This window comes from Macrobrachium rosenbergii, chromosome 26 (genome assembly GCF_040412425.1).
Source record: "Macrobrachium rosenbergii isolate ZJJX-2024 chromosome 26, ASM4041242v1, whole genome shotgun sequence".
Lineage (NCBI taxonomy): Eukaryota > Metazoa > Arthropoda > Malacostraca > Decapoda > Palaemonidae > Macrobrachium > Macrobrachium rosenbergii.
Genome location: NC_089766.1, coordinates 43,362,209 through 43,375,253, shown reverse-complemented (window position 1 = coordinate 43,375,253; position 13,045 = coordinate 43,362,209). Strand labels below are relative to the sequence as shown.

The following is a 13,045-nucleotide window of genomic DNA, read 5'->3' as shown; positions in this document are numbered from 1 at the left end:
CCTTTGGTCTGAATGTTACATTCCATTTCATTCCACGGTATCATCATTGTATCTCTTTTTACCTCATAAAACCCCTCATATATTTGGGGGTTTTGTCGTTTCTTGACAAACTTTCCAGACGTCCGAACAGATTGTCAAGGGTTAGTGATTTCCTGGCCTCGACATCATCACGGTATGAAACACCACAGGCGGTAATGGCCGAAGTGCCCTCACGTGGTGCATTAGAGGCACCCCCTCTTTAGCCTTTTGCTTTATTTACTTCCATTGCGGATTCCCTGCTGTCCAACCTCTCCAAGTGACCTCGTAGTGGAGCTGTGAGGTTTCCTCCCAGGTCCTCCATTAGCTCCTCGTGCGTCATTTCTTTTGTTTTCTGGATAGCTGTATCTTGCTGTCCAACCACTCCAACTGCCTCTTTTCACTGTCTCAAGCGCTGGGTAGCCGAAAGTGACCGAGTCTCATAAATCAAACAGTTACTCTCTGTGTTGCTTTTAGACAGGATTAAAGTAACAAGAAACTGTGAACGTGGTGAAGGTTCCATTATACTGTAGTTATCAACTCCCCTCACCATTCACAACTGATCCCTGATCCTGTTTCCCTGCCGCTGAGAGCGACAGACAGGATTCGCTGAACAGCAGAAGCACCAACATGCAGTCAATGTGCCTCGCTGTCGAACTTCTCGGTTGCAGAGGCCCTTTATTCCTCACACCGTGGACTGTGGAACAGTCTCGCCAAGGATGTTGTGTAATTGAAACTTCAAAAGCAATTCTCCTTGTTTTCTGTTATTTCCTGAAATTTTTATCTATTTATTTACTTTGTTAATTTTTTTTCTTTGTAATAACTGATCTCTTCTCTCTGTATTTCCTATTACCTTCTGTACTTCTTTCAAATGAGCGCCATATTGTTTGGAAGCTTGAATTTCAAGTCAGTGGCCCCTTTGGTGGGCTTGTTCCATATGAATAGGTTTCATCTTCTAAATATAATAATAATAATAATAATAATAATAATAATAATAATAATAATAATAATAATAATAATAATATTCTTTCTTTGCACATAACTTAGTAAAAGGCAAAGGTAAACGCTCGTAAAGATTCATGATGAGGGAATTAGCGAGCGGTGCAGAATTCAGTCTCCCGCTTAAGAACAAACCTTATTTTCTCTTAGAAGTGATTCCAATGAATTTCTCCTTTTGAGTGGTACGTGACACTTGATAATGATATACATGAAAGACCGGATGATACTTTTTCTACGAATAAATTTAATCTTTCACTGAAGGTAAATCTCTTACTTCTGCTTTGGTGCTGTGTTCTTTTAGCCAGTTTTCCTCGTTCACCACGAGAGGTGCGCCTTCTGCTCTCTCTTTTAAGTTTATTTCTAAATTCCTTTTATTAAGTTCACTTTGTTTTCTTTTATTAGTTTTTATTAACGTGCAAATGTATTCAAGTGTAATTGTTTAAGTTTAACTGATTTTCCATTTTAAGTTTTCTTATGCTTTGTGTATGTTTACTTTTGTGTATGCTGAATGCTCCTTTTTACATTATAACTGTAGATGTGATGATGTGAGATATATATATATATATATATATATATATATATATATATATATATATATATATATATATATATATATATATATATATATATATATATAATGTTAAGAATAAACATTCCTCCCTTCCTTGTATAGTAATTTCAGCAATCAACTTCGAATTAAGCTGTTGTTCCTCCTCTGTCTTTCGAATCGGCGTCTCGGGGAAAACCACGCTTTTTGAACAAGTACCCAACTGTTAGTTAGGCGTCAGTACTCCTCACCTACCCCCCAACATCACACGATCCCGAAGAACAATACCAAACCCCCTTTTCCCCCCATCACGCGATGGGGAGACATGTAGGGATTGGGAAGGGCAGAAGGGCATTTAGGGCTGTGGAACAGGTAGTTTTGATTCTATAGGCATATAAAGATGAGTGTGCTTTTCCCATACCCTCCTTGCTGGCTTTCTTGGCTTGCTTGCAGGTACAGCTGCCCCCCGCCCCCCCAACGCCAATGCGCTCTACTTCTCCAAAAAGCAGACAGGGAGAGACCTCTTTGACTTCATCTCGAGCGGACGCTCTGTGAGTCCCTCCATCTCCGCTGGTGTGGCGATCGTCGACGAACAGCCCAACCGATTGTAGGCGCCTATAACAATCTTAAAAGGTTCGTACGTTTGTGAGTAGTCATTTAGCCAGCCCTGTCCCTTGTACTAAACTCCTAATTTCCCTTTCTTGCAAACTTTTAACCTATTCCTCCACGAACCAAGCTTCCTTTGTCAAAATCTTGCCTGTATCCCCTGCCTTGCCATTTACGTACTTGGAATTCGAGTAACGATCCCGAAAAGCAGTCATTTATCCCTCCACCAGTGCAATCTAAGGGCTATTTCAGTTATTTAAGTTAAGTAACCAAGCGGTAGTTAACTTTGGGCGCGTATAATTACGTGTCCATTGTTAACGCACACGCGGCTCCGAGTCTCACATCATATTTACGGGCTTTCATCAAAAGCACCTTCTAGGATACGTTGTGTGTTGTATTTAAGAATGTGTTGTGTAATCTTCGGTGGGAATATTCCTTTCCCTTAATTTGAGCAGGGCTAACGCAAACGTCTCTTTCAGGAGGAGACGAGACACGTGGCACGATTGCAAAATTCCATGCTTCCATTCCTGCCACCCGAGACACGTGGCACGATTGCAAAATTCCATGCTTCCATTCCTGCCACCCAAATCTAATCAATTCCTGGTCATAGTTTGGAGAAGTTTCCGTTGTGCCAACTATTTCCATGAAGTATTTCCTCCATCCTGGAACACCATCATAGGCATTACTATTCTACGTAGTCAGGGCAGACTGAATGTGATTATTATCATTGAACTGATTATTGCAGACTGAATGTCATTAGTATCATTGAACTGATTATTGCAGACTAGATGTCATTAGTATCATTGAACTGATTATTGCAGATTGGCCCCGTTTATCCACTTACTTGTTGCCAGTTCATGTCATTATTGTTACTGTGCCTATTCTGAATCTGTCCCTCAGTGATCATGTCGTATGGTGTCTAACTGTTAATTTACTAATGTTAATTGGTTAAGTTTCTATAAATAAATCACTGGAAATTGGCAAAGAATTCTAAATTCCAATATGGCGACCTTCCACCTTAAATTATAACTCCAGGAAAATTCTGAGGTAAGTCTTCCATTAACTCCCCTTTTGCTTACAAACTGGACTCCCTTGGTTTCGTGGCAGCATCAATTATAATTTTGTGTGTAAATTCTCATCAAAACCAGTCCAGTCTGTAGTAATATATATATATATATATATATATATATATATATATATATATATATATATATATATATACATATATATATATATATATATATATATATATATATATATATATATATATATATATATACATACATATACATATACTGTGCATTATTTATATACTTATACATTATATATATATATATATATATATATATATATATATATATATATATATATATATATACATATATTGCATTATTTATATATTTATATTATATATATATATATATTAATCAAATCATATATAAGACATATTCAGGAATGTCTACAAAGATTTTTTTTTTCTTGCAACGAATATCCCAAGTAATTTCTACTCTCATTTGGCTTCTTTCGCTTCTACGTGTCATCAGTAGTTTTAATTCTGTATTATGTGATGTTTTTAGGGGTTAGTGGAGGTCCAATTTGTGGCGTGACCATCAGACCTCAAAATGGTCAAGGATTTTAATTCGACCAAGGAGTCCAAATACTCCATCGTCGCAGGTATGGCCTCAAGGGTTTGCCTTAAGAAAATGAATTCAATAATTATAATCCTGCAACTCTTTAAAATCTCTTGATAAAAATACTGACTGTCGCTCAGTAGTGCGTGTTAGAGTTATAGAACAGAATATTAGAATAGAAAATACAATTTGGGCCAAAGGCCAAGCGCTGGGACCTATGATGAGGTCATTCAGGGCTTAAACGGAAAGTGACAGTAAATAGGATTCAGAGGTGGAACAGGAGGATAGCCTCGCAGTTGCACTATGAATCAAATGTTAGGAGAGGCTGGAGAGTAAGATGGAAGAGGACCTGAACGGAAGTACAGCGAAAGAAATAAAACAGAAGAGGTTGATCTAGGGGCCGAAGCGACGCTGCCAAGAACCTAAAGTAATGCCTACAGTGAACCGCATGAGGTGCACTGACGGCACTAACCCCCTCCGGGAGTGTTTGAATTATAATTAATTCACGAACAACAAAACTGCAAATGGAGATCTTGTTTTTTTGAGACGTGAGTTTTGAATGGTGACTTTAACACTTTAAGACGTCTGGTTATTCTGAACATTGGTCTCATTTTTTTTTGTTGGCACACATCAATTGGCTATTGAAGTCATTTTTCTGAGTCCATATCACTTGTCCATAAATTAAATCTCGTAAACGACAACTGATTTTTTAGACATTATTGAATTGAAGATTATTGTTTTAATAGTTCATGTAACAATTTCAAGACGGCATATTCTTCCTATTGAAAGTTGTTTCCACCTCCTAGGAGTTATATATTTGGTTTAAATCTATATTTGTAGGATTCTATCTATGTTGGGATCTCTTTCAATTCATGGTATTTTTTTTTGTAAGTTGTGTCTACAGAAGGCGAGGAATGATGTTCAGTTGCAGAATTTGACACCGCATCTGCATTGCAGGATGCATCAATCTATTTTTAGTGAATATTATAAAGATACTACATGTACACCCCTGAATGATTAAAATAATAAATTTGTTTAAATTTTAGCTATCTATTCATTGTTCTTATTTAAATATATATAGAAATATATATATCAAAGTGAAAGGAATTTATAACCTTGTTTTGAATACCTTTCATAAGTGATAGAGACAAAATCCTTGTTTAAAGATTTATATGACTTGTTTATAAAGTATAAATGTCTGTCAACACAACAATTCAATTATTTTTGTGTCAACTCAGGTTTAAACTACTTTACAAAAAAAAAAATCTCTTTTATGAGAGATTCTCTCTCTCTCTTTCAAATTTCTTCTTTAACCATGTTTCCCTTGAAATACAAACTTATTTTCCTTAATTGAGACTGTATTACCATTTATAATGGTGAGAAAGAAAGGCATCAGTGGAAACTTCACACACACAAAGAAACATACACACAAATACTTCAGTTCTCCTAACAAATGAGCACACACATATATAGCTATTATACTTAAGTTCCACATAAAAATTACTGTGGAGGGTATAAAAGCACGTATATTATATGTAGCCAAAAAGACTACAAAACAGATACAGTATAGTATATCATATCTGTAATAAACCTGATGTAATGTTGCAGTTCTATTTAATGACATATTAATACAAGAAATATATATACATGATTATATATATATTGTATAATATAATATATATATATAAATATATATATAGATAACACAAAAACACATTTTTTCTTATGTAGACACTTGAAGGAAAACAACTCTGTTGCCTTAACCATCTTTATTTCACTTGTATTCCTATGCCATTTTCTTGACCTAGCAGATAGATAATGGTAGTCATTTATAGTATGGGGACTGTATGCAATGTTTTGGAACAATCCACAGACCTGTTTTTAAACTTGCCATTGAACTGCTTCCACTGGAATTATATATTGTTTTGAGTTGGAAAACCTATATATATGAGTATATAAACTATATGACTATATTGAAGATGATTCAATTTTCAGATAAATGAAAAATATTGAAAATGTATTTTCAGAGAATTATACAGTAAAAAAAGCCTTGCTCAGTAGAGAGATAATGTTGTCAGAGAGAGGCAGGTATTGTACTTTTGTCCGTTTGTACAGACATGCAAGCATGCTTTTTATCTTTGAGGAAGAGAGAGAAAGAGAGAGATAGCACGCCCAACAAACCCTTGTAACCAAGAAAGAGAGAACAAGCATAAAAGTATCTCTTTATCTAAGTCAGGGCTCATCAAGATAAGAGGACGCAGCGTGAGGTCACAGCCACGATTATCGTTAATATGTTTTTATCCTCCTTCTTCCTCTTGGGTTTCCCAGCCAGTGATGACGTCAGTGTTCAGAATATGAGGGGAAACAGGGAAAGATTTCACGAGTATATTACTGTTGCTATGTGCGATTGTTTTCAGTATTCAGTAGAACTTTCTTTATAATATGCTTGCATGCATGCATTAAAGAATGTGTGTTTTGACTGTTTATCTGCAGAATAAACCGCAGTTCATTGCACAAGATTTGTGTGTAGTACCACAGCTTCCAACCATCGCGCATTCAGTCGCATGTGAGAGACATTCCCTGGGTATTTCCAAGTCCTTTCGGTCATATGCCAAGGGGTCCCAGGAGACACCCTTACGAGTAGGGGCAGCGGTGGGTGTATAAACGGACGCCCGCGTCTCTGTGGGATTTCAGAGGGAAGAAGAACGCTGCTAGAGCTACTACAAAGCTAAACTTCGCGACCCAAAGAGGAGGAGTGTTCGAGTATGGCCGGTACTACTTGCTTTCGTCTGCTTGCGACCATTCTTCTTCTTGCAATGGCTGGTCGCTGCTACTCGCAGCAAATGGATCATATTCAACTGAGCAGAATTGCAGCCGCGATTGAAAACCTCACTCAAGTAGAACAAGGTGAGGGAAAGAGTGTCGGGAATCTTGGGGAAGTTCAATGAGCTGCTTCTTTCTGATTCGTGAATCTGTCAATTGTCACATAATAGATTTGTATTATGCTTATAATAAATTGCAATATTCACGTGATTTCAGTAGAGGCCTCAGGGATTTGCTAGTTAACGTGAAGGAAAGTGTTGTGAAATTATCTTCTGCCTGTCTCTCTCCAGCGGTAATTGCTTATGCTCGTAAAATTATATATATATATATATATATATGTGTGTGTGTGTGTGTGTGTGTGTGTGTGTGTGTGTGACTGGAATAACCAGGTTTGGGCACACCCCCTCAATTTTCGTTTTTTCGTCCCAAAGTCGGTTTCAGAACATAAACTTTGATGTGGAATGTCGCGAAACCTTGTTTGCACACTGTAAACGCGTCCTTAAGCCATTTATAAATAATTTTTTGTAAACTGATATTATTTTTTGCTTGCAGACTTTTAATACTTATTGTTGCAAGACTGGACTGCTGCTGCATACTTGTACCAAAAGACAATTTTTAACTTACGTGTGACTAGTAGTGTTGAATTATCTCCAACTTGGAATTATTATTAGTGATACCTGCTAGCTACTAGTAGGAGCTACTAGTAACAAAAACACTACTAACAAACCCTTACTGTTAGTATTAAGGAAAATTGATGCACTTACCTGATATTCATTATGACTTTTTGTTGTTTTGTCGACTTGGACTCGTTTTTCGCTATTAATGCCTACTAGTAGGAACAAGTAGCAAGTAGCAGTCATACACAAACACCCAAACTGAGCATGTATTATTATACTATGTTGTTTTTTGTACCTGTACAAATTGTTTTAATTGATTTTTTTTTTTGAATAACAATCTTCTTGCCGATTTCTTACTACTTGCTACTAGTAGCAAGTAGTAGGAAATTTTTAGCACATTAACTCTCTGGGAAGGGAAATGCGCCTAAAACGTTATAACATTACATTTTTTGAGTTTGGGGCTCCTTTTATGCACAAATTCACAAAAGTAAATTAATATCTGAATTTGCTACTTGTTGGTGTCGCTTAAGACACTTCTAGTAGCTAATGAACATTCCAAAAATTGTATCTGGGCTACTTAAACCAATTTACTATTACCAACCAACAAACTCTCAATCGGAAAGTTACCTGTCGAGTATATAAGATAAGTGGTGAAAAACCATGTTCAAAATGTTTCAAATGCTTAAAAATGCCGTAGCACATTCAGTTATTGCTACTTTCTAGCTTCTAGTAGCAAAAGTTGTAAAGTCTAATTTTTCTTACTACCCTAGCGTTCTCAAGTACAGTAAATTTGCAACAATTTTCATATAAATATTTTCTCTGAGAAACAAAATAATAATGTTGCTATGGCATTTTCTAAGTTTTAAAACTTTGAACACGATTTTCTCGCTTTTTTAAAATGTGGCCAAACCTGGTTATTCCAGTGGACGCCTTATATATATATATATATATATATATATATATATATATATATATATATATATATATATATATATATATATATATATATATATAGTATATAGACAAAGTGAAACATTTGATCCCAAGGGGCTAGTAATAAAAATGGCAAAACGTTGTAGATGAATCAATATATTTTTTCCCTTGTGCCACTTTTTCCTATTTTTTTCACTTGTGCCATTTTGCCTGTGCTTTAAACCTAAATTCATATATATATATATATATATATATATATATATATATATATATATATATATATATATATATATATATATATATATATATATATATATATATATATATATATATATATATATATATATATATATATATATATATATATATATATATATATAATAATTAGCACAGGGTTGTAAGTGCATATGCAAAATTGAAAAAATAGGAAAAAATGGCACAAGGAAAAAATATATTGATTCATCTACAACGTTTTGCCGTGTTCATTACTAGCCCTTTAGATCAAATGTTTCACTTTTGTCTAGTACTAGCCTCTCGGGGATTAGATGCCCTTGGGGACATTTGATACCCGAGGGTTAGTAATAAACACGGCGAAACATTGTAAATGAATCAATATATTTTTACCCTGTGCCATTTTTACCTGTTATTTTGCCTGTGCCATTATTACTGTTCACCATATAAATATATAAATATATAATATATATATATATATATATATATATATATATATATATATATATATATATATATATATATATATATATATATACACACATATATATATATATATATATATATATATATATATATATATATATATATATATATATATATATATATATATGTACTGGCTCTTTAAGATTATTGCCCAACGCTACCACGAACCATAGCTGAGCAAAAACCCATTTTCCAACTATAATATCCATTTTCTTTTCAGCACAAGCGGTTGCTTCAGAGAAAGTCGCCTCAGGAATCATGAAATTGTTCACCTCGGCCACAAGTGAGTAATCAACGTTCTGTTATTCAATGAGATATATATATTTATACATTATATATATACATATATATATATACATATATATACATATATATTCATATATAAATAAAGATACAATCCACGAAGGAAACGGAAACACTGGAGTGCTCGAGGCCTTTCGACGCTATAGTCGGTTTTTTTTCATCTGTCCACCCACCTGTGGTGCTCGCGCATGGTAACACTGCGCCCCGGCTTTAAATAGTTACGCTATGTGTAAGTTTTAGGTATATAAAAGGATATCTGGGTGTACATTTGCAACTGAAGAGTATATTTTAATAATTTACTGTATGCGAATTACACCGTTAATATTCGAAATAGGATATTGTTATTGTTGTTGAATGTAAGCTGCCTTTTCGGGGTGGCGAATGGAACAGCCAGACGCAGTGGCGGGAAAATTGCTTTTCTCGCTGTTCACTACGGCAAGATGTCAACTTTATTGGACCACACCTACTCTGCTACTACTCTGCGTGTTACTTCATTACACGTAAGTATATCAGTATATACTTTTAATTTTTATAAAGTGTGTTTTAGCCAGATACGGGTGGAGAGTGCTGTTCCGTCCCCTCTTTCCTCCTCCCTCCTCCTCCAGGACCGTGATGCAACTCACGCATATCACTCGATTGATAAAACATCTGTTCGCAACTTCATTTTTATGGGGAAGTATTCGTTTTTCATCATTCATTCTCGAGACACTATTAGTGTGGTCTCCCTTAATCAAAGGAGCCTTACATTCGTTTACATATTCATTTATTAATAACATGTAGCCTAGCACTGATACGTCTTTTTAACATAATTGTAATGTTAAATAAAAGGAGTAGCTACAAATTTGTTTCAGTCAACTCCGAGAAATGAGGAATTACCATAGAATCATGCAGCGGCAGCGAGACACTTTTATGTAAAAATCCTTATTTGTTTCTCCTTATAACTGGGCTCGTCATAAAGATATTACTGTCAGCATTGTATGATTACCACCCTAATATTCTTGGCTGAAAAACGGTCTCGAGAAAGAATGATGAAAAACAAATACTTGCTCATAAAAATAAAGTGAACAGATGTTTTATCAATCAGGTGATTTGCGTGAATAAGTTGTATTGCGGTCCGGGAGAGAGAGTGTGAGAGGGAGACGGAACAACACACTCCACCCCCTCCCCCCTCGCTCAACTGAATTCGTTAATCAAGATGCACCACTCTTGGGGTTCCAGCTTAAGTGAATCCATTATAATTACAGCAATGATACTGATGCCAGTGACTTTAGCGAATAAGGTGACAGCTTGAAGTAAAAAGCAGTTCAACCAGAGCTTTCTCCTTTCTCAATGTAAAAATAACATTTCCACAAATTCCATTAAACAGATGCTAAACAAAGTTAAAATCCTAAAAACGCATTTATAGAAATTAAAAGTATATACTGAATATTCCAACACGTAAACAGATAGGTGTGGTCCAATAACCATCTTGCCGTAGTGAACGGCGAGAGAAGCAATTTTCCCGCCACAGCGTCTGGCTAATTCGCCGAAAAGGCAGCTTACTCTACATTCAACAATTAACATTATCCTATTTCGAATATAAACGGTTGTAATGGGGTAACCCAGAAATCCTTTTATTATGGTTCTCTCTGCCTAAAACTTTTGAATCCCTGTTAGGCCTCTACTGAAATCACGTGAACATTGCAATTTATTTTAAGCATAATACGAATCAATTATGTGACAATTGACAGATTCACAAATCAGAAAGAAGCAGCTCAGTGAACTTCCCAAGATTCCCTGACGGTCTTTCCCTCACCTTGTACTCTCCCCGAGTGAGGTTATCAATCGTGTCTGCAATTCTGCTCAGTTGAATATGATCCATTTGCTGCGAGTAGCAGCGACCAGCCATTGCAAGAAAAAAATGGTCGCAAGCAGACGAAAGCAAGTAGCAACGGCCATACAAGAACACGACATCTCTTTGGCTCAAGGAGTTTAGCTGAGTCTAACAGCGTTCTTTTTCTTCTCTGAATTCCCAATGAGATTAAGGCGTCCTTTTACAAAATCAGCCGCTGTGCCTTCCCCAAGAAGACTCGTTTCACCTTGTACTCCTGGAAAAAGGACCTTGCTCATCAGATATCGTCTGCTAGGACCAAGTGCCAATACTAAAACTCCACCTCTTTGGCTCAAGTACTAGGTCTAACAGCGTTCTTCTTCTTCTCTGAATTCCCAATGAGAACCTTTTACTAGGGACACGCCGTGGAGGAAAAATCTCATGTCTAGCGTCAAAACGAATGCCTTTGAAAAAAAGCTCTCTCTCTCTCTCTCTCTCTCTCTCTCTGGTTGTGGGCGTTTCTGTGCCTGTGTGAAATTTTTTTCTATACACTCAAAGTTTGCTTCAACATGAAACAGAAAATTCATATTATGTTATTATCATTTATAATGTGTCCACATTTAAAATTAATAATATACTACATTATATATATATATATATATATATATATATATATATATATATATATATATATATATATATATATATATATATATATCATGTATGTATGTATATATTTATATATGTGTATGTATTTATGTATCTATGTATATATATATATATATCAACGAATATATATATATATTATAAAAACATGCATTTTTTATATAAAAAACATGCATTTTCTAATGGAGTATCATGAGAATACAACCTCTTAGTTTCTCAACAAGTATTTATGGTACAACTGATATTACCACGCCACTTTTCTTGACAGCAGATGATAATGGTAATCATTTACTGTATGGAGGACTGTAGGCAATAGGTTTGGAACAATCTCTCTAATTACATATATATTTTAGTAATATATTAAGATTATATATATATATATATATATATATATATATATATATATATATATATATATATATATATATATATATATATATATATATATATATATATGTATATATATATATATATATGTGTTGTGTGTATGTGTATATATAAACAGTACATTTTCAGATAAATGGTCTATATATATTCTCTATCTATATAATATCATAAAGTTAAAAGCCCTGCATGTTAATACGTTGTCTAAGAGAGAGATATATGTACAGATATGCAATATATGCTTTTTATCTTTGAGTGATGTAACTAAGAAAGAACAAACAAAATTATTGGGCTCATCAGAAAAGGACGACGCAGCGTGAGGAGGCTATGTTTATATCTTCTCATCTAAATTTCATGTCTCGTCCCACTGTTCAACGAATGCTGTTTGTGTCAACTCGAAAATGTTTAAAAGCTACTCTTCTGTTGTTTATCTGCCATATGTCTTCTTATAAGCATATAGCTTATATGTGTGTGTGTTATTTCTTTTACATTTATACTCTGTTTGTATTCCTTTGATTTAAACAGAAAGTTCATGTTTATTACTTATGTTATTATCATTTATAATGTGTCCACATTTAAAATTAATGGAACTACATATGCACAAATTATATATATATATATATATATATATATATATATATATATATATATATATATGTGTGTGTGTGTGTGTGTGTGTGTATATATATATATGTATGTATGTATGTATGTATGTATGTATGTATGTATTACAAATAACATGCATTTTTTTCTAAGGGGAGTATCGCCAAAGGAATACAACCTCTTAGCTCCTCAACAAGTATTTATGGTACAACTGATATTACCACGCCACTTTTCTTGACCCTAGCAGATAGGTAATGGTATTCATTTACAGTATGGAGGACTATAGGCAGTAGGTTTGGAACTATCTACAGGCCTAATTTGTAAACTTAGCTATGAACTGCTTAGTCACACTGGATAATTACATATATATTTAAGTAGTATGTTAATATAT

At 34.5% G+C, this 13,045-nt stretch overlaps 1 protein-coding gene across 4 annotated transcripts in view; it reads left to right on the top strand.

Annotated features, from left to right (window-relative positions):
- The window catches only part of LOC136853142 (perlucin-like protein), a 62,837-nt gene that overhangs the window by 42,508 nt on the left and 7,284 nt on the right, over positions 1–13,045 (top strand). For 2 of the 4 annotated variants that reach the window (XM_067128448.1, XM_067128449.1), the window contains one exon: positions 9,109–9,171. The exons of 1 other annotated variant lie outside the window; for it this stretch is intronic. In XM_067128448.1, the coding sequence (XP_066984549.1) occupies positions 9,109–9,171 (63 nt within the window). Of the gene's footprint in view, positions 1–6,457; positions 6,706–9,108; positions 9,172–13,045 lie in introns of those variants that run through there. One more of the 4 variants, XM_067128451.1, reaches the window with a different exon arrangement.